The sequence below is a fragment of the Clarias gariepinus genome, chromosome 13, assembly GCF_024256425.1.
Source record: "Clarias gariepinus isolate MV-2021 ecotype Netherlands chromosome 13, CGAR_prim_01v2, whole genome shotgun sequence".
In the NCBI taxonomy this organism is placed as follows: Eukaryota; Metazoa; Chordata; class Actinopteri; order Siluriformes; family Clariidae; genus Clarias; species Clarias gariepinus.
The window spans coordinates 8,347,748-8,371,391 of record NC_071112.1 but is presented as its reverse complement, the minus strand read 5'-3'; the positions used below and the strand labels follow the sequence as shown (position 1 = coordinate 8,371,391).

Genomic DNA, 23,644 nt, shown 5'->3' with positions numbered 1-23,644 from the left:
TGTCTGTTCTCCACGCAGACACGTTCCACCCAGCAGTGCCAAAAAAAACAAAAAAAAAAAACAGCCTTAATGATGATAAAGTGTGTATTAAATGGGTCTACAGATGACCCTAAATGACCTCCCGGTCGTTAAATTGCTCTCTCTTTCTCTGACACTTTAGCGTCCCGTTATCACAGAGTGAGAGTGTGCTTGACTTCTCAAAGGACATAGATGCATGAAGGAAAAAACAAGACAATAAAAGAGAGAGAGAGAGAGAGAGAGAGAGAGAGGTAAAAATAAAAGAACAAGAAAAAGAAATTGACAAAAGTACTGAGAGAGAATAAAGACAAAAACAGGGAGGTAAAGAGTGAAAAGAAGAGAAGAGGAAGGTAGAGGGAGGCAATAAAATAGTGACTGAAATGAAGGAGGAAGGAATCAAGTGTAATAAATGAGAATAGAAAGGAAAGAAACACGTAGAAAAAAGAGAAGGAGGGGAATATAGGGGAGGGCTGGGGAAAGACACATGTAGAATTGGAGAAGAAGGAAATGAAATCCAGTGAGTGATAAGAAGAGGGAGATGATTAGGGAGGTAGATAGAGGTAAGAAAAAGAAAAGAGTGATCAACTAATTGTAAAACAGAAACAACAGAACATTTGAGAGAGGAATTAAATGAATGCAACAATGAGAAATTAAAAGAAGTGAAAGAATGAGATCAGAGTTAGCAGGAAAATCAGTGAGGACAGAAGACAAGAGGGAGGGTTGGAGAGAAAAATACTAAAACTAAGATAAGGGGAAAGAATAAATAATTTGGAGAAAACAATGGAAAGTCAAAAAACACATGAACAGAGACAGAAAGAATAGACAAGTGAGACAAATAAAGAGAACAGAAAAAGGAACTGGTACTGAATGTGTTCTATTACTCATCTTAGTATTCTATCCTTTTTTATTAAATAATTTATTATTTTTTATTAACTACTTCTGTTTTTTCTTGTGACTTATTTCTGAGCGTTGGCAATACGAATGTAAATATGTGTCATGCCGATAAAGCACCTTGGAATCTTGAATCTTGAAGTAGAGAGAGAGAAAGTGAGAGAAAAACTGACAGAGAAAGCCAGACGGACAGACTAAAAGAGAGACAGTGAGACGAGAAACAAAACCTAAACCTTACTGCTTTATTGTTATTAAGTGCTGACACTGGAGACTCCTTCCTTACATCTCCTTGCAATACCTCATGTAATTGATCATTACATGTGCATTTAATTCACCACAAACACCCCAAGAATGTGCTGTTACCATGGAAACCATATTAAAGGATGCGTAGGTGCATATACACAATCAGCAGCTTCTGACCAATCACACACACACACACACACACACGCAAACACCATAAAACAGTCTTAGTGTCTCTCTGTCTTTCTTTTCTTCTTTGTTTCACTTAAACATTTCAGGAAAAGAATAATACTTTTATAATAATAATAATAATAATAATAATAATAATAATAATAAAAGTACTACAGAGCTAACAACTGAGATGCACTGCATAATAAAAACGACATTTTTTATTACTGTACAGCTATAACATCTAAACAGATGACCTGCTTAATGAAGCAGAGCAGCAGGATTCGAATAAGCGCACGTTTATCTGGAGAAAAGCGAGCAGGCGGTGTCGGAGAACCCCGGAGGCGGATATAGTGCATACAACGATCGGAGATCCTGTGGAGATGCCACGTGGCACAATCGATCCTGCTAAAGCTCTTTTCCAAGTTTGTGCTGTGAGAGTGTGTATGTGAGTGCTGTGAGTGTGTGTGTGTGTGTGGCATGCTAACATTTTTCACACAATCCTTCACAATACACCCTTGAACTTTCCAGGGAAAGAGCTTGTCTGAAACCAACGGTCTGTTTTTCTTTGAGGGGATGTTTATCGGAAGGAGTCTCCGGAGTCAGCGTCAGACCTAAAGCCGTATGTTTTGGGAAGTTTTTTGATATCTTCAGGATGGAGGAGCTGCTATTACTTTTCATAGATAGATTCTACAATATTGATTGCACTGTAACTATAAATTCTGATGTGTTTTTCTTGATGAATGTAGGCAGATTACTGTGGTGCAGTAACTCCACTACACACAGATGCATACTGTAGGTTCATCCAGATTATTTCAGAAGGTTTCACAGATTTATGTATGCACTAGCTGTGCCCTTGACATAATTCACATGGAATTTAATTGCACGTTCATAAGCACGTTTTAAAAAAATATACAACAGCAACTGTTGAATTAAAAAAAAAATACGTGTTACCGGGAAGTGCATGGAATAAAGGTGTGAAATCGTAAAAAATGTACGGCGTCATCTGTTGAAATTTAAGATGAAGTAGTTTTTATGATATAAGGATGTTTTTCATTTAAATTTCTAATTAGCATATCTTCTCTTTCCGTGGGCCAATTGCGATGAAACAAAGCCTATATGTTACCTCAAGCTTGGCCAAAACCCCATTAAAATTATTTTTTTTGGTTTCACGTGATGCGTGCACAAACAGACAGAAAAAAATTCCAAAAACATCGGATGTTCGAGCTTAAACCTCCCTTGCATATGTATCTTCTTGACCCCCTTTCCTAACATTCTATAACAAGGTACGCAGTAAAGATGACGGTATCGAGGAGGACAACACCTTACAAAAATGTCTGAATGACATTTAAACAATCTAGTCATGCTGCTTCACATATTGTCATAACGTGATATTTGCAGCAGCATATTTTATGCACATGGACATCTGTAAATACAAGTGACTTTTCACAGAAATTACTCAGTGTCAATTCCTGAACGCTGTAGCTAGCTACTGTAGCTACAGAAGTAATGATATTGAAAAAAAGAATGCTTGTCATCAGAGCATTTAGGCTACACATTCATTGTACATTAAAACATTGTTCACATATGCTGTCACTCAAATAAGGTCTTAAATACAGTAATTTATTAGATTGAAAAACCTGGTTCTTAAAAACTAGCTAGGCTGGGCGGGCTGTCATTGATGTATGCTAGCTAAACATAACTTGCAGAACTTGTATTTATTTTATTTTTTTAAGAATATAGTATTATATATTTTTTTATCCTTTTTAGCATTTGGTTGCTATTTAATTAGCAACTGGAGCCAATTTACTAGAAAAGCTAAAAACTAAAATAAAATTGTTATTAACCTGATTTTTTTCTGTGGAATGCTTTTTTATTTTGAGTATAGAATTTATACAGCTAGCTACTCACTCTCACTCATCTTCTATACCACTTTATCCTGTATTCAGGGTCGCAGGGACCAAGAGCCTATCCCAGGAGACTTACTGTAGGGCACAAGGCAGGGTACACCCTGGACAGTGTGCCAATCCATTGCAGGGCACACACACATACAGTACATACACTACGGGCAAATTGTGAACGCTAATTAGTCTAACCTGCATATCTTTGGACTGTGGGAGGAAACCGGAGTACCCAGATGAAACCCATCAAACACGGGGATACCATGCAAACTCCATGCACACAGAGACGGGAATCGAACCTGGTCCCTGGAGGTGCAAGGTGACAGTGCTAACCACTACACCACCACTATGCTGCCTTACAGCTAGCTAGACAATCAATAAACTGTACTTATTTTTATTGTTATATTTTATTGTTGTTTATACCTAAATATTTAACAACCCTGATGAGCTGATTAGAAGCAGATTACAATAGGTCTTGGTTGCAAAAAATACTCACATTTTGGTTTGTTTGCTTGTACCACGTCCTAATTAAAAAGATGTTCTAACCCCTAACCGTCTGCTCCTATCCAGTTCATACAGTAAGGGGAGGATCTCTTGGTATATAAGGTCACAAAATAGAGCAAATCGGATTGGTTTGTTTAAGCCAAAGCCAACACAGAAATGGTAAAAAAGGATAAACAGCAGAACATCAGACTGGAGACTTAACTGAATGTGAGAATGAGTAGAAAGTAGATTGTGCATAACATTTACCCTTTGAAAAAGCTTCCTTTCCTGCAGACAGTCATTTTGCTCTGTCATAAGGCAATTTGCATATAAAGTCAAATGGTCATGTAACTTCATTTAGTGTGATCACAAAGTTTCAGTATCTGGTTGTTTTACATTTATCATTATTTCTTGCACTTTGACTCCTGGTTATAAATTATAACTACAGCCTGAAAATTAAAAGAAGCCTCAGCACTTCCGTCGCAGCGCGTCAGACACCTGAATGCCACACACTGGCTCCGATGCCAAACTCTGGGCAGGCAGTAAAGATCCAATTTTATTATTGATTACCCAAGCAAACACCAGAGCTGATCCATGATGTAGACTATTTTATTAATAATAATAATAATAATAATAATAATAACAACAGCAACAACAATAACAACAACAATAATAATAATGACGGAAGGGAAAATGTGTCCCTATAATAACTATCCCTTTTTTCTCTGTTCGTTTATGTTTATGTAAAAATCACAGGCCTTTATCCGAGTGTGAAACAGAATAATTATTACCTCTAAGTGAGCCAACCAGTTGGAATGAAACATGGATCTTCATTTGGCATCAGATGAGGCACTGCTAAATTTGGAAAGCTTTTTTTTTCCCACTATGAATTAATTCTGTTGAATGCACGGTGCAGTGTGCTGACTCTGGGAAAAAATAGGCCTGCAGTGAAATATATATTGATGTGTGGAATTCCTCCTGGATATACAGTACGTCAGCTTATACTGCAGAACCAACGCCTTAATAACTAGCTGCACTCATTCTCCTACTGAAATAATTAAAAAATGGTCCTTTCCACGAAACGTCCTCTGAGACAAATTACAACAGCTATATCTAAATGTCTTTTTTGTCCAACTGTTACAACAACTTACTGTATAAAGTAGCTTGTTCTTGTATAGTGAATGTTCCACATAAGGGATTTAGGAACAAAAAGCATGTACTGTAACTGTGCAGCACGATGGTGTAGAGGTTAGCACTGTGACCTTACACCTCCATGTGGATGGGATGTGTGGAGTTTGCATGTTCTCCCTGTGCTTGGTACTCCAGTTTCCTCCCTCAGTCTAAAGACTCTACAATTTGCCTGTACTATGTGCTTGTGTGACCAGCGATGGACAGGTACCCAATATAGGGTGTACCCTGCCTTACTGTATGTCCCGGGTGCCCTGGGATTCGCTCCGAGCCCCGCCATGACCCTGTACAGGATGATTGTTATAGACAATGATTGAGAATGATGAATTGTTGAGGTTTTCTGTAAGGAAACATTAACTTAACTTGACGCAATTGTGAATGTTTTTTGACATCATCAGGACGAATGAGTTCAGCCTTTTTTTTTTTTCAGTTTCTCTGTAACGTGACACTTTTTCTTTCCTTAGTTATTTAAAGCAAAAGAGATAAAAGGGAGGCTGGTAAATACATTTTTTTTTAACCTTTACCGAATGTGAGAGCAGGATCTAACTAGATTTAAGGACGTTCCACAAGATTAATTGTACCTGCCTGCATAAATTAATAAAAAAGGATGACAGGTCGTTCGTTATTAAATGAACTGTTATTTCTATTGTTACTGTTGAAAAACTGTTTACAGTTTCATAAGAGTTCAGTCACCCATGCTAGGTGTACTTAAACACAATTTCTTGTGTTGTTCGACACGGAAAATAGTTTAAGTTTTTTTTACTAGAACTACTTTTATTAGGACAGTTAAATGGTTCTGCTCGCTGTAAATTTTGACAATTTTTTTTTCTCCAACTTGGAGGTTCATTTAGGCTTCGTGTCTTTTATGATAAATCCTGCCTTTTCATGCAATAATGCAAAAAAAACAACAAAAAAAAAACAACCTAAGGTATTTTGTGACCCTGGGCCAAAAGAAAACCTACAACACAGGAGTCTGTGATGTATTTGCAGACCTGTATGGGGCGCTGTTGTGTGCACCGTGTTTGAATCCCACCTCTGGTCCGATAGCTGCCTCTGCAAGACGTTCTTGATGAGGCCGCCGGGCCGAGAGCTCTTCTGCGGCGAGTTTTTGGGGCTGCCGTCCGAGTCACCGCTTTCTTCGTCTCCCATCGCCTTCACATAGCTGCTGCTTCTCATCCGCCGACACGGGATCTCATCATCCTTCCCCCCAGGATATCCACCCCACTCATCCTGCGGGACCTTCACACAAACACACATGCGCACACAGACACACACAAACACACACACACACACACACACACACACACGGATAATGCTTGTGCATATTAACAGAAAAACCTCAGTAGTAAAAATAAACAGTTTCACTATTATGAATCTAGTACTTTTAATGTGTCATGGATGATTCTGGCATCATTGTGATTCCAACTTTCCAGATCTCTGACCAGAAGGTATTATTTTTGTAATTACTTCCATCTTATCAAAGCATCATAAAAGTGTGATTTGATTTGGCAAATAGACTGTCATGTGTATAGAGAAAGCTGTAAAGATGCTCAAGGTTCCATATTTGCATAATATTCAAGGACAAGGGCTTTGGTTGTTGAACAAATCTAAAATGCACTTACAAAGGGCGTTCAAAGCAGGACTTTTAATTGTGCAGAATAACAGAACACAGTTCTCAGAGGAAAAATTCTCTTTATTTCTCTATATAATCCCCAGTTACACTAATACAAAAAAAAAATTGATTTAAATTTAAACTCTATTTATCACATACACAGTCGTACACAGTATGATATGAAGTGAAATGCTTATTTGGCTGCTGATGACCTCAAGATTCGAAAGGAAAATGTCAGGGGGAAAATAAGAGTAATAAAAGAAATTACAAATTCGAAATATTAGAAATACGTAAATAAACTTTAGATGTAAAGGACTTTTTAAATTTACATAATGCACAAACAATAATATACAGTATATGAAAATAAAATACTGGATAGTAGAATAAAAATAGTAGAATAAAAAGTAGAACTTTAAAAAATATATAATAAAATATAAAAAAATTATAAAATTAAATATAGAACAAGTTGAAATGTAATTTTATGTAGTGTAGTCTAGAACTGTGTTCAGTTATGGGCAAGATAATGTGTGGATGTGCAGCATATTGGACAAGGTTGCAGTTCAAAGTTCACAGTACACTGGTGTGCAAAATGTGCAAATGTCCCATGTGTAATGTGTGAATGTGTGTAATGTGTGTGTCCAAGTTCGCAGTTCAGTGGTGTGCAAAAATGTGCAAGTGTGCCATATGAGCAATGTAGTGGGTATTAAGAGAGCAGCTCAGAGTGGTAAGTCCTATGTGGTGGTGTGATTAAGATTCCTTGAAGCCAGCGGGAAGAAGCTCCTCCTCAGTCTCTCTGTGTTTGTCTTCAGGGAGCTGAAGCGCTTTCCTGACCGCAACAGAGAAAACAGTCCATTGTTGGGGTGGCTGAGGTCCTTCACGATCTTCCTGGCCTTGGTTCAGCACCGCTTGTTGTAGATCGAGCCTGGTGCAGGTGGTGCTCTCAGCTGATCGCACCACCCTCTTGGAGATGGATGCTATCAGCTTCTTTGTCTTTCTGACGTTCAGAAGGAGGTTGTCCCTATGATTCCTAATCTCCTGCATGTAGGTCATCTCATCATTGTCAGAGATCAGGCCCACCACGACGGTGTCGTCAGCAAACTTAATGACGGTGGTGTTGGTAGTAGCTACAGAGTCGTAGGTGTACAATAAGTACAGCAGGGGGCTCAGAACACAACCCTGGGGGGCTCCAGTGCTGAGGGTGAGGGAAGCTGAGACATATCTGCCCATACTTATTGCCTATGGTCTGCGAGTTAGAAAGTTGGAGATCCACTGAAACATATATGGGCTGAGTCCCAGGTGCTCCAGCTTGTTGGTGAGTGTGGAGGGAATTACAGTATGGTATTAAATGCTGAGCTGTAGTCGACTAAGAGCATTTTGACATAATTTCCCCTTCTAGTGTCCAGGTGAGTGAGTGATGTATGGAGGTGAGAGATCATCTCCATACATCATCTGTAGAGCGGTTCAGGCGGTAATAATACACTTACCCCAGTGTTTTACTAGAGCCTGGATACCATCAAGGTAAAAAGTGAAATACTGACCTCCCAGGAACTCCTTTAATGGCCCAAACATATGGAAATTGCTTGTAGCAAGGTCAGTACCATATGGAAGATATGGCAATAACTCCTAGCCGAGTTTCTGTTACTGTACAGTATGTGGAAGTGACGTTGGTGAAGAATTGAATGTATAGTTCCCACAGACAGATTTGTCTCTTCCACAAGTTGATGACAAGTTACAGTATCTGTTGATCTTTAAGGATCAGGTGTTCCACTTGCTGAATGTTGAGTCAGGAAAGACTGCAGTGGGCTCTGAGCCACCTTGGTCGAGATCATCATCCACAGACCAAGCAAATGTTTCACTGCAGCTATGTGTTTCATCACCATACTGTGCTTAAAGTCTTTAATGCCTTCATTCCCGAGAAATTTCTTACGAGTTCCATTTTGACTTAAGTGGGATTTTCAAAAAATGAAAGCTTCTCTACATGATCGCTTAAGCACAAAGCAGTCCGTGCCTAAAACACTAAAGTAATCAGATATTTAAACACACAAAGCTACTATCATTTTACTCAGTAAAAAATTTAAACGTTGGGCCTTGACCACCTAATCAGGATATGTGTCAAGTTAAAACTTCAGATCCTTGAATTTTTCTTATTTTAGATCACGAGATGGAGAGGCAGTGATATTTGCAGGCAAGTGAACTCGCAGGCTACGTAAGGTCGTCCAAAGCCCAAACTATCAACATGTCAGACAGCTTGGAGAGAAACACGACGCCAAGCGTGCTCTTCACACATCAAATCAAGTATGCACCTCACTGACTGTTTCACACAGAAGGAAAAAAAAACATCCTTTTATTAGGTACGGAGATGACAGAATGTCCTACTCCGGCTCGGCAGGAAGGACAGAGATGGAATTTTTTCTTTCATGATCTAGCAGAGCAGCTCCCTGGCTTCCTGTCTGTCTGCGTTCACCCGATCTCCTGATGAAATCACATAGGATCTCTCTTTTTATTTTAGTAACAGAACTGTAAAATACACTTAATATTCTTTTCAGCTCACGGTGTTAACAGTACAAACAATATTACCAGAAACAACATGAAAACTCTTTTTTCTGGTTACTCGGTAACTTGGTAAGCAGTGGGATAAAAGACTGCTTAATGCAATCTAAAACATGAAATATGGTGAAAGGCAGGGCATGAGTGCATATGTGTATTTCAGGAAAATAAACAAATCATTGGTGGAGTCTGTAGCCCGGGCCAAAGCACAGACAGGCAGCATCTAATAGGGCGAGTCCATAATCATAAATCACAGACAGGGAGGGAAAAAAACACAAAAGTAAAAAATATGAAGTCAAACTAGGAACACAAGATGGACATGAAGTGGGGAATAACAAAGAAAACAGGATCTGGGGAATAAGAGCAGGGAATTAAAGAAAGTTAAAGACATTACACGAAGTAGGGAGTTGAACACAATACAGGAAGTAGGCAGGTAAAGATAATTCAGGAAGTAGAGAATAACAGAAAACATAGGAAGTAGGAAATTAAAGCAGGAAGTAAAGAGTTACAATATAGGAAATAAGAATTTAATTAAAGACAATGCAGAAAGTAGGAAATAACAGAATACAAGGGCTGCGTTCACAGTGTACATCAAAGGGTGTTCCCCTCCTCCCTATGCAGGGAATTTCCCGTCCTAATTCTACCATTCAACACCCGCAAAGATGTCACGTCCCCCTTGTGTTAATCTGTAAACATAAGTACCTTGGATACCTGTACGCATCTCGGATACCCGTTTGTAAGTTGGATACGTTCATAAGTCCAACAAAGTGAGGATTGGTGTTAGGTTCTGCCTTATACTCTCACAAGACTGTGCCTTTAAAAGAGGAATCCCGGTGATGCAGCAAGGTCAGCTGACCTCGTTTACAGGGGTAGACATGCGGGGGAGGATAATGCTGCATGGTGTTGACTGTGCGCTTGACTGAACGCCACATTCTCAGAGCTGTTTCAGACTTTGTCTTATTGAGAATTTTCCAAAATTAGGATTATACACCATCGGAACAACTTTACAAGACAGCTTGAAAAGAAATATTGTATATAACTGTAAATATTGGAATTTGGTGCACTGCACTGTTTATTTTATGTGCAAGCTACTTTCGCTATTTGTTTGCATCTAGGAATGTTCCTAGATCCACGTTTCATCTGCATCTCCAGAAATTTGTAACTCGAATGTTCGTAATCTATGTCAGGGACTTACTGTGTGTGTGTGTGTGTGTGTGTGTGTGTGTGTGTGTGTATGTTTTATATTTATCCAGTTTTTATGTCTGATTTTAGTGGGTCTGAATGAGTGATGACCCATTGTTCACTTACTTATTTGTGTTGCTAGAGTCGACAAGCTTAATGATACCTTAATGGTAATGATTTGCTACAAGAATGTGGTTTTATCTTTGATTGATTAGAAATCTAGAGGATGAACATGGGACTTCAAACATGTTTTTAGGACATTGAAATTTAAAATATGAGTCATTCAAGGGTTTGCAAGATGATGCAATAAAGAGAGTGTTTTCTAGGATAATTATTAGGGGATTTTCTTTCTTCTATGCACCCGTCTATACTTACCAAGCCTAACCCTGTCCATTTGGTGTGACCTAGTTTTGACTCTCTGGTTCTGTGATTTGCCTCTGGTATTGTATTTATTCAAATTCTAAACTTCCAAGAATTTAAACTTTGTGGCTGATTCTATTTCTTCATATATTTTTGTAATTCTGCTTTCTTCGTTTGGATTTGCTTACACATACTGTACCTCATATGATCAGATCCATCAGCAAGTAAAGCATTTAATATCAAAGATGTTTTTATGTTCATTTATTTATTTATAAACACTCACACCAAGATTAGATAGAGGCGTTAGGTTTTGGTCTTGGTCTTTTCATCTGTGCATTATACGTGATTCAGCAAGGTCAACTGCCTGAAATAGTTTTTCTTAAATATCCTTTAAGTTTCCTGCAAAAATATTGTGTATAGTTTCTACAGAACTTCTAAGCATTTCAACAGTGTAGATTCAACTCTGCAGAACTTCTACTATGAGATACATTTTATGGAATTCATAGACCATTGAACTCTATAGACCTGAAATTGGACTCAAGATGCACTTCCTAAAGAATTTTTCTCAGTTCTTTAGAACTCAACAGTTGCTTTGATGTTGGAGCTGAGGCAGAGTTGGAGGTAGCAGAGCTAAAGATGTTGAGGTTCTCCTTGGGAGTGACAAGGATGGATAGGTTCAAGGATGAGTTTATCAGAGGGACAACCCATGTTAGATGTTTTGGAGATAAAGTCAGAGAGGCCAGATTGAGGTGGTTTGGACATGTTCAGAGGAGAGATTGTGAATATATTGGTAGAAGGATGCTGAGGTTGGAACTGCCAGGCAGAAGGTCTAGAGGAAGACCAAAGAGGAGATTTATGGATGCAGTGAAGGAGGACATGAAGTTAGTTGGTGTGAGAGAAGAGGATGCAGAGGATAGAGTTAGATGGAGGCAGATGATTCGCTGTGGCGACCCATGAAAGGGAACAGCCGAAAGACAAAGAAGAAGAAGTTGCTTTGATGTTGAAGCTCTATAGAGTTCCAGCTCACTTCTATAGCACTTCAGGAATTTCTGAAAAGACTTGCATTGATTTTTTTGCACTTTTACTTTGCTTAAAATATAATTTCTATAAAATGAAACGCACAAAGTTACAAACAAATAGAATTTCGTTTTTATTTAGACGAATAGATGATTAGTCCTTTAGAAATTCTATAGAACATTTTTTATAGGGTTGTAGGATATTTTAAATCTTATGTTTTAAGAGTACAAATTAGTAAGAGGACAGACAGCATGGGTGTGTTTTTTAAATACTTGTTATTCTTAAACTTAGCTAGTGTGTATACCTGCTGTGTTTTTATTAAATGGTGGCTCAAAGATTATTTTCCTCAGCTAGTGTTTATAATAATAATGACCCTCGAGGAACATCCGTGATCTCCAACTGTACAGCTTGATTAGATAGAAATGTCTGCATAAATTTATAAAAATTAAATTAAGGGGAGTGTTTCAGAAAGGTTTATTTCATGCTATTATTGTTTGAACATGCTATTCTAGGAAAATAATCAAAGACAGGGTGATGTGATGAAGTTTATTATTTTTCTATAACAGCACTTTGTCGGGTGTTTTTATGTTGGCTATTGTTTCCGTTATTACATTTCCATTTTATTTTCTGTTTGTTAATTCAGTTTATTTTCTATTACCATATATGCTGATGCTAATAGCTTGGTTGCTAATATTTATAGCCACAGGCCAGATAAAGCATCTCTCTCTCTCTCTCATCACATAATAGAACACAAGTAAAGCAAACAAGGCAGCTCTTCACATGGCATTCTGATAAGACATCGATGCCACAGCACAAACGTGTCCAGAGTAAGGATGCTCCTCATACTGCTCTCCAGCTTAGTGCCCTGTTGAGGTCAACCTGGTGGCCTCCACAGCTATACTGAAAGTTCTGATGCCTTTGGAGGACAGCCTGGCAATCTCCATAGTGCAACATCCTGTAGAGGTTGACAAGATGATGTTACCACCACCTGGCTTCAAGGACATCCTGCTGGTGCCACTGCATGGCCTTGAGAATGACATGCTGGCACTGACCCACCCCGTGCTCTGCACCCTAGTTTTAATGATGTCATACTTGCCTTTGTACCCTGAAGGCAATTGAAAATGTTGTGTCTGCATTGCAGCTCAGCTTCAGTGATTACACAACACTGCCCAGTCTCGAGAATGGAATCTGCTCCAGAATTAAGCTGTGAAGACTTTATTTTTGGACTTAAGCTTTGAGTATGTCATGCATGTTCCGCAATTAAGCTTAAAGGACTTCTTGCTTGCTATTCACCCTACCACAACACCATGCTCTCTGACTACGTCTTACGTAGCTTTAAGAATGTAGTGTTTGTTTCAATCCCAAACGTTGAAAACCTCATGATTGCAAAACACCCTAGCTTCAAAGACTTTAAAAGTGCTTGTGCCACCACCTAACTTTGAGGACATTATACAGGTGCCAGACTATCCCCAAAGACCCATGAAACACCTGCCCAAGTCCTGGCTCAATACCCATGGTAAGTCCCTGCCCAGTCATTGTGCCAACTTCCATCACAGCTCTTGGAAGATTCACAGGCTGGGCATTGTCATACCTCTCCAGACATGTTGGCGTGGCTGTCCTGGAGAGATATTTCAGGATTCCCCTAATGATGCATAACAGGGCCAGGTCTCGAACTCCATTTTCCAGCATGCATCACGGACAACAAATATGGACGCCAGAAACTACAACACTCAACATGCATTCCTGTCTAAATTTACCAAGCCTCTGATTTGCGTTTTGGGTATTTTTTTTGCGTTTTGGATTGTATTTTGAATTTCTTTCCTGAGCCGACCATTGTTTTTTGTACCTCGTCTGACCTTGCCTGTTCTTTGACCCTGCCTTTTGGACTATGGTTTTGGATTAGTTTGTTGGAGTTTATCAATTAACCTCCGCTGTTATACGTATTTGCATCCGTCTCTACCCACCTTCCGAACAGCTTTAATAATATCTCGGTGTGTAACCACAAGCTGTTATCAGATTTACACATGGATTTGTTTTAGTTGGAGATATACATGTATACATATATAATTTGCCAGTGATTAACTTACACAATTTATAGAAAGAGAGAGAGATTTACATGAGTTAAGAGTTTGTGCTAAAAATATGACAGCATGACAGGTTTAGCGCTGTAGATTTATCACAGACACTTCAAGCTCTCCAGGCGTCTCTCTGAACATCAGTGAGAGGTGTGTGTGTGTGTATGTGTGAGACAATCTACCCATCTGTCCAGTTGCCAGATCCTTTCTTCGTGCAATCTCTGCTGCTACTGTTTGTTAATGCTTATCTCAGCTAGCAAGGTCATGATGATTGACGTCAAGGTAAGCATGCCATGTGCTAACAATTCTATATTTAAGTAATATCACACAAGAGGCAATGCTGTTGTTCTGGTTATCAGCATGGCTGTGATACGGTCATAGGCATCACATTCATACTTATAACCAGCACAACATCATGACCTCGAGTGTGATATTACATTTAATAATAATAATAATAATAATAATACATTTTATTTATATTGCACTTTATATTTGAAGCAAATCTCAAAGTGCTACAAATTAATTTGACCCGAAAGCTCTGATAAAAAAACGATTTAAACAATTCCACAAACACCATTTCTTTTCTGATTTTTTAAATTTTTTTAATTTTATAAAAATATACTGAAAGCATTTAAAATATACAGTACAATAATCTCCTTTAAACAGTTATATTGATGTATCTGCTACTTATGCTCTGTAAATCCTTCATAATGGCTCTAATCTGAGGTTAATTGGCTGTTCGTGGCTGTTCGTTAATTTGTGATTTCTGAGGCTGGTACAGTAACTCTAAATTAACTTCTCCTCTGCAGCAGAGATAAGTTTTGGTCCTGCGTTCTTGGGAAGGTCTTTATGAGAGCCAGTTTGATCATGGTGCTTAATGGGTTTTGCAAATGCACTTAACAATACTGTTCTTGTAATAACTATTCCAGAACAGCTGAACTTCCTGCCAATGAACAACTGTACACTTTTGGTACTAACCATGATTGGTGGAGCTGGCGAATGTCCATTAGTGACAGACAGTTACTGTAATTAAAATAAATGGGTGAAAGCAGTTTTAAATTGTGATTTGTACTATGTAGCCAAAAGGTGAGGAGAATAAACCATGGAGATGGTGGACTGTGCTTAGAAACTTATAAGATTTACTTAATATTTCAACTTTTTCCACTTATACCATCTGCTCTATTAATTTTTGTGGTTCTGGTTGAACCCCAAACTGCCTTAAATTACAAGCTAGTGCACTATCTAGGATGAATAATCACTTGTTCCACACACTAAGTACTGCCTTTAATCACAGATTACAGACTGATTGCCTACTGTTACCTTGGGTGACGAACGCCAATGACATGCTCACAGTATGATGCCAAATTTGGTGATGACGCTGCCTACTGTTAGTTTTCAAGGAACCCTTTGGGAGACCTGGGAGATGGAGTAATACAAGTACAGTGCCGTTACTGTCCATTATCACTACTGGTGGAATGCCTCAGATTGCTTGGACGGAACTAACGGTTGTGTAACCATACAATAAAACAAACAAATAACACAACGCCACAAAACACATAATTCTTTGTTTGCTTCTCGCTCACTACAACCACAAGTTCATTTGGCACGTGGACTCCCCATCAGCACGAACGTGATGGGGTGGGGCTGCTAAACCTGACACAGCTGGTGTTTAATAATGATCTTAAATAAATGGGAAATAAGGAAGAAAGGTGGAGAAACGAGTGGAGGGCTGAGTTGGAAATGGCATGCTTCGAATCTCATGGACTTTCCACATTGAGGAGTGTTCATTGCTGGTCAGCAGCTGGCCCAAGGTCAGTTGCCAAGGGACTGTACTAGCTGCCCCGGCACTTTCGCCTTCACTTATGGCCATTCAACACGACACAGCCTGGCTGCTGCCTTGATGTTTAGACTCCAAGTTAGGACTGCCGCCACAGCTACAGGAAGGCGACAGACACGTCTGCTTCGCTTTGGATATCGGATATGCCGCCGCCACAGCCAAGGACCAGCTAGAATGTCCTGGATTGTCACCAATGGCTGGTCACCACTGCTACTGGAAATCCACCCCTGTTCTGTCACTTTTAACTCCTGCCTGTCGACGCTACCAAAGGACCGTGTTGCCTTCTAGTTTTAACTGCGAACATGCCGGGTGAACAAGCCTGTGAATGCCACCTTCATTTTACACCCATTTCATCTACAGGATCTGCCACTACCGCCGGTCGCCAGCTTAGTATCATTGTGGCCACTGGTCAATGCACATTGAGGTGCTTCCTAAGTCAAGCTCTTACAATACAGACACACACACACGCATACAGAGCTTACTGAGAAACTACAAACCACAAAGCGCCGACACTGGAGACTCATTCTATGAAAGTTACATAAAAGTCTCCGAAAAACGTTTTTTGAGCCATTACTATAGAAATGATAATGTATAAGAACAAGCACATCAATATAAACCTGCACTACTGTCAGAGATGCTGTTTTAGAAAATTAACCAACATTTTCTGACCAATCAGGATCCAGCATTTGGTCTAGTGTAAATTTATATTAAGTCATTATAATGTGGTGTGTTTGGAGTTGTAACGCATACACACATATCTCATGGCCAGGTCGCTGTGTGTGTGTGTGTTTCTTTCTTTTTTAGTTAATCACTAATTTCACATTAGGCTAATCTCCACACAGCTTGGCCCTGTCCCCTGGCTTTCGGCCGTAATTAAGGCTCTAAAAATATCTAATTCCTTTCAGACCTAATTAACCCACAGGCTTCAGTATGTGTGTGTATGTAGGAGTGTATGGATGACTCTGACATTTGGAGTTTCATTCACCCCTGGATCATCTTTTTTTTTTCCTTCTTCTCCCCAGTCAAATGCTGCAAAGCCAAGAGAGGCGAAATGAGCCTACGTGACCGTTCGGTAGAGTGTTTAATGTTTAACACCGATCCAAAACTAAATTAAAAAAAAAAAGTAACAAACTCAGCTTTAGATCAGCTTAGAGAGTCTGGAGCGTCTTTTCATCCATCCATAAATGTTCAATTACCATCATTTCACAGAAAACATCACCATATTAAACATGACACACTTTCATCTTTATGAAATCCCTTTTGTTGTGTGATTAGTCTTCTGTACGAGTCCACCATGGACGTCCTTGTGATGGTTTATAGCGGACAGGAAGTATCTGTGTGTCCAGAACCTCATCAGTGCTGCAGTCAGGAACAGAACATGGTTTCATACCCACATTCACTCTAAAGGTTTGGGGTGAATCTCTTTTTCTTCTTCTCTATCTGTACAAGTAACTCCTTTTTGCGCCACAATTTCCCATTCTGCTTTCTCTCTCTCTCTCTCTCTCTCTCGCTCTCTCTCACTCAAGTAGGTTGAATGAGGGATTACTGTGAGCTACACTTGCTGACAGGCTGTTAATACTGCAGTGAATAGGTCTTTTGATGTAACCAAAGACTTTGGACTTTTGATTTGATGATGGACTGATCTCAGAGAGAGAGAGAGAGAGAGAGAGAGAGAGAATATTCCCGAAATCCAGAGAAACAAAGAGACAGAAGAAGACAGAGTGGGAGAGATGAAGAGTCAGCAAAAGATATATACTGTAATGACACAGAGAAAGTGAGAGAGAGAGACTATGAGCCAGAGAAGCAGAGGGACAGGCAAAGGGAGACATTAAGGGAGACAAAAGAGGAAAAGAGATAAAGGGGAAAGTTACAAAGAAAGACATGGATGCAGTGAGACACAGAGACACAAAAAAGAGGGAGAGAAAAAGAAAGAAAAAAAACGTGGTCTAAAACAAGGGATTATTCTTTGAAAAAGAAAACTTTTTTAAAAAAAGAAAGAGAGCTTTGAAGGAGACAGATTAAAGAGATAGACTACTAAAGGTAATGCAGACTTGAAGGATAATAGAGATGATGTGACGGAGAGCTTGAGAAAGATGACAGCGGGAGAGTGAAAATGGGAAAAGGAGAGATAGAAAAAGAGAAAGTAACATGAGTAGAGTTAATAAGGCTGGGAATGTTGGTGTGAGTTCATGTTGCTCTCGTTAAAAATACTGAAGTGTAAGGTGTGTAATCATCTGCCTAATCACACCTACAGTACACACACACAAAGTCTCTTTCACACACACACACACACACACACTTAGTATATATAATGCAGCGAGAAAAGTTTCTTGATCCATCACACTGACTCATCTCTTGATAATCCCAGTTTCTCTCCCTACATCGCTGTTCTACCCCCTACGACGCTGTTCTACCCCCTACGACGCTGTTCTACCCCCTACATTGCTGTGTTACCCCTTATGACGCTGTTCTACCCCCTACATCGCTGTTCTACCCCCTACATCGCTGTTCTACCCCCTACGACGCTGTTCTACCCCCTACAACGCTGTGTTACCCCCTACAACGCTGTGTTACCCCCTACGTCGCTGTGATACCCCCTACGTCGCTGTTCTACCCCCTACGTCGCTGTGTTACCCCCTACGTCGCTGTGTTACCCCCTACATCGCTGTTCTACCCCCTACGTCGCTGTGTTACCCCCTACGTCGCTGTGTTACCCCCTACGTCGCTGTGTTACCCCCACGACGCTGTTCTACCCCCTACGTCGCTGTGTTACCCTCTACGTCGCTGTGTTACCCCCTACGTCGCTGTTCTACCCCCTACGTCGCTGTTCTACCCCCTACGTCGCTGTGTTACCCCCACGACGCTGTTCTACCCCCTACATCACTGTTCTACCCCCTACATCGCTGTGTTGCCCCCTACGTCGCTGTGTTACCCCCTACGACGCTGCTCTACCCCCTACATCACTGTTTTACCCCCTACATCGCTGTGTTGCCCCCTACGTCGCTGTGTTACCCCCTACGTCGCTGTGTTACCCCCTACGTCGCTGTTCTACCCCCTACGTCACTGTTTTACCCCCTACATCACTGTTTTACCCCCTACGATGCAGTTTTACCCCCTACGATGCAGTTTTACCCCCTACATCGCTGTGTTACCCCCTACAACGCTGTTCTACCCCCTACATCGCTGTGTTACCCCCTACGATGCTGTTCTACCCCCTACATTGCTGTGTAACCCCTCTGTCGCTGTTCTACCGTTATATCGCAGTTTCACCCCTACATCTCAGTTCTACCCCCTACATCTAATTTCTACCCTCTACATCACAGTTCCACCCTCTATATCGCAGTTCTACCCCCTGCATCTTAGTTCTACCCCCTACATCTCAAAATCGTAGTTCAACTCTCTACATCATAGTTTCACCCTGTACATCGCAGTTCCACCATCTACACCGCAGTAACCCCATCTACTGTACATCATGGCTCCACCCTCAACATTGGTGTTCCGCCCTCAACATCACAAGTACACCGTTTACATCGGCGTCCCACCTTCAACGTCACAGTTCCACCCACAACGTTGCAATTCCACCCTCTACATCACATAACTTCACAGGTCCGTTCTTAACATCACCCTTTTAATCACAATTAATAGATTATCGTTCCTGCAAGGAATCACTGAAAGCAGAGATGCAGTGGATATGAACAGTTTGACTGCACAATGATCTCTGGCGAATCCTTGTATTGGCAGTACGCAGTAGTAGTTTTTAACAGAATCAAGAAGTATTACACATGAATAGGGAATATTTTGGTTTCCCCAAGTCACAAGGGTATTAAAAGGCCCAAATGGTGAAATATGGTTTTGGGTGAATCAATGTGAATTTTGCCAAACACTATAACTCCACCTCACACAGTGTTCCCTTTAAATATGCAAATTAGCATTAAGAATAGTTTAGGTTTATGTTTTCTTGGCGTGGCTCTGCAGGGCCTCTGGAGATGTGCTGTGGTGTCTGGCACCAGAACATTAGCGGTGGATCCTTTGAATGCTGTGGGTTGTGAGGGGGCTCCTCTGGGAATCGGGCTTGTTTGTCCAGTATTCGATTGCATTGGGATCTGAGGAATTTGGAGGCCACGTCAACGACCTTGGACTCTTTGCCTGCTGGGCCCCCTGTGCGCAGCAGGCTGTGGTGAACTGGGTGTTCTGGTGCCTTTCTACTGTGGTGCAGCGTTGAGTTTTTTCAGTGGTTTGTGCTGTACTGCAGACATGTTGGCCTGAGCCTTGATCCTATTATCGTTTACTGGTATGTAATTGATAATCAACATTGTTCAATTCACTTGGCGGTGATGTTAATGGTATGGCTGATCAGTGTATTTCTAGGGTGCTGTGTTTCTTGAACACACGATCATATGCTATACTTTCAGGGTTCAAAGGTTCTAGGAACTCTGTATTGAAGCCTATGTTTCCAGAATGCTTTTTCCCCCCACAGGAGGTTGTTTTGAGGTCTCCATAGTTCCATGACCTATGATACATACTGTATGTTTGCAGATTCCACTTCATTGCTAGTACCATTTACTTTCAGGACCCTATATTTACAGATTCCTACATTTCTAGGACTTTGCTATGTTTCTAGAACCCTATGTTTCCATTTTACAAACTTTCCAGGGCCTGGTGTTTTAAAGTCTCCTTGTTTCCGGCCCCCAAAATAATAAAACCCGACTGGCCAGTAACCATTACAGTATTTTTCGCAACCTGTCTAATGTATTCTTTTAAGGGGTCTGTGTTCATTACTCTTATATTTCTATATTAGGTCGCTACAGGTTTAATTAGTGCAAGCATTAAGGACAAGTATTAAATGAAACCAAAATCTGTTTCTGGTAAATAAAACTAGAAAAGATGTTGTACTTTATAAATCCCTCTCCCACATCCTTTACAAATCATTTTCTATAAAAAAAAAAAAAAATCATATTGTATTATATTACATAGCAAAATGTCCAGGTCCTTAAAGACTTTAGACACAGGTCTAGTTTAAATGACCTAAGGAAAGTCTTTGTGCCGTTCTATCATCAACACTAATTCACTAGTGCTCTGCTTTCTTCTGTCTTTTGTAATCCAAAATTTCCCACTGCCAGGGATTCTGACTTTTTTTTTTTTCATACAGAAGCTCTGATCTGTCTCTGGACTCATGTGAAACTGGCTTCCGATCAATCGCAGCTCAGCAGGAGACTGAGAACGAGGGAGTGAAACAAGAAGAATAAAAATGAGAGGTAAAAAGGCATTAAAGCAAATATAGAAATAAACAAAACAAGATGTGAGAGAATAACATCCTATGTATGAAGATTAACTTTTGATTAGTACCGATCGAAACTTTTCACAAAGCCTTCGTTGTTGTAATGTGAGAGAGAGAGAGAGAGAGAGAGAGAGCGAGAGAGAGCGAGAGAGATGTCAGAGACACTGAGAGACACCACTGGTGAAAGATGTCTCGCAGGGATTATACAAAGGCAAGGAGAGAAAGAGAGAGAGACAGTGTATGTGTGTGTGTCTGTGTGTGTGTGTGTGTGTGTACATAGAAGGGAGCTTGTCTTCGAGTGTGACCTGGTGCAGAATGTCTTTCCCAACCAGTTTAACACCCTAACACCTTAACTTTATCGTTACATGATTGTAGCGGTGAAGTCTCACCGTTTGTGCCAACTACACACACACACATCCCAAAAGTTGCAACATTACCATCATAACCCTTATGTTTTCCTAAATTTCTCAGAAGTTCCTGTTTATTACAGATGGGCTTATGAATTTAAATTCTTTTGACTCCAATCTATATAATTATTAATTTTTTACGTCATAATGGAGATGAAATGGTTGATCAGCCAGTGACCCGAACTGGCTTGTTTTCAGTTTGATTGGCCGTGACAGCCTCAGAAATGAACGATTCTGACCCGAGCGCAGAAGTTTCAGAGTGGTGCAACAGAAACACATTTTATGTTGTTACATTATCAAAAATTGTTAATGTTAAAAGTAAAAATAATTAAAATCACAATACTTATAGAATCACAGTTGTGATGGAATTGGCACCCAAAAATCGTGATGCCATTGCTGTTAGCACTTTCAATATAGCAGCTATTATTGACAGTTGTTTCCTGACTAGCTGTCTTATTTTCAGAAACAATAAAACAATATCAATAAATCTAAAAAATCTATCACCATTAATGTGGTTATGTTTTTTCATAAGGAGACATTTATTCAACATCAGAGGAAGGAGTCTCCAGTGCCAGTTGTTTAATAAATCTGTAAGATCTTCAGGACTTTGTGATTTCTCATTAATGAAATTATGTGATCAATTATGGTAGTTATAAACGGATTCAAACTATGTTGTTTGTAATGAATAAAACTTTTTCTTCGTGGCTTTATAAGGTTTTATTGTTACTTAACTAAAGTAAAACATCTTCAACAAAGGCAGTGAAGGTTTCCTTTCAAATAAAAGCGTGTCCCTTATCCTCGAAACAAAGTCTTGCCAAGCGAGCGGGTAGTGAACTGATCTCTAGCGATATTTGACATTTCATATGAGTCGCAGTTTCATAAGTGTTAGCGCTATCCAACTGAGGATGCTAAAAGAAGAGCGCACAAAATCGACCATCTGGCCATCCGAGGAGTTTGACAACCCACATGGTCTGAGTGAGACAAACAGTAGGAGCCGCACCAATAAAGCAAACAAGCCGAAAACTTTTTAGCATCGATTCTGCTTCGAGCCATGCTCTCGACAAACAGTCCTGTCTCCCTCGCTTGACTGACCTTTCTGATAAAGACACCGACCAAAAATAGCTTCTTTATTTCCTCCCTGCCGAAGCCAGCACACGTGGCTTGGTGTGGATGTTGCAACCTTTTAGTCGGTTTGCTTCACAGCGATGGGACATAAATCTCCCTGAGCGCGTGCGTCACAGAGGTCCGCATTGATAACGGCTGCCAAAAACAGCAGCCGGATGGATGGGTTGCGCTATTCTCGGCGCTGTGTGTTTATCACGGACGGAGGAGCCCGTTAAGTGGCGTGAAACGCAGATGCATCAGAATCACCGACTCTCTTTACCCCAGCCCCGGTCATGCCGGTATATGACGGGTAGTTAATCCTATCTGACACATTCGATGAACACAAACCTAAGCTAATTGGCGCTGTAACGATGACGGACCATCTGACACGGAGTGCCGGAGATCTTTTTATTCTATGCGCGCAGCTCCAAACGAGTGGATAAATGAGTAATGTGGGTTTAGCTTCGTCCAGCCTGCAATTAAAGTCAATTAAGTAAGTGATCGATTTATAAAGACCTCTCACTTAACTTGAAATGTTTATCTGAGCAATTATAACCTGATGTCTCTCGACCTTGATTGAACTGTCAACACCGTTTCATGAACCTGTAATTATTATTAATAATAATTAGCATAAGTGCGTTGATCGCTGTCACTCATTTGCATAGAGAAAATACAGACTGCATGGTCACGGTTTCTGCGAGGACTAGTACAGCTAACATGCAGAGGATGATACAGTGTATTATTCTGGCATCGCACATACTGTTTGTTTAGGGGTCAAAACATCCTTTCGGCTTCCAGCTTAAAGAGAACACTTCTTTTGCCAACCCTGTTTTGATCGCTTCTAATAAACCGAACACACCTGACCTCGAATTCGCCCTCGTAGTGACTCTTCAAGGCTTTACGACAGAACCCGCTAATTAACAGTTACCCTCAAGTGCCCCCATCCATCCTACTGCTGCACTTAAGATTGATGGAGCATATCTAATCCTCTACTCCTACCCGCGCTGGACGCTAAATAAATGCACGTCATGAGCAGTGGAGCTTTCTTCTGACTCAGCAGGACAGAGCAACATTAATCTTGGCTCATTCCTCTTTCCCTGATGTGTCACCCTGATACCGCCAATGATAGCGGCAGTGATTCCCGAATGCCACCCAAACCTCTGAGCTATTTACAGTACGAAGACCACAGTGCGCCAACGTCGCTGGTCTATAATAAAATCGATAGCTTTCAAGATGGCGGGTTTTGTCTTCCGTATCGATGCTGTCGTTGTTAAGCCTTCGCTAGCAGTTTGTAATCTCACCCTACTGCTCGTGGCTTCAGGCTTCTCATCAATTC

General features: G+C 40.4%; 1 protein-coding gene across 1 annotated transcript in view; it reads right to left on the bottom strand.

Annotated features, from left to right (window-relative positions):
- The window catches only part of dlgap2a (discs, large (Drosophila) homolog-associated protein 2a), a 160,441-nt gene that overhangs the window by 53,854 nt on the left and 82,943 nt on the right, over positions 1 to 23,644 (bottom strand). Inside the window, exon 3 of the mRNA XM_053509555.1 lies at positions 5,923 to 6,128. Coding sequence (XP_053365530.1) covers positions 5,923 to 6,128 — 206 coding nt within the window. The remainder of the gene's footprint in view (positions 1 to 5,922; positions 6,129 to 23,644) is intronic.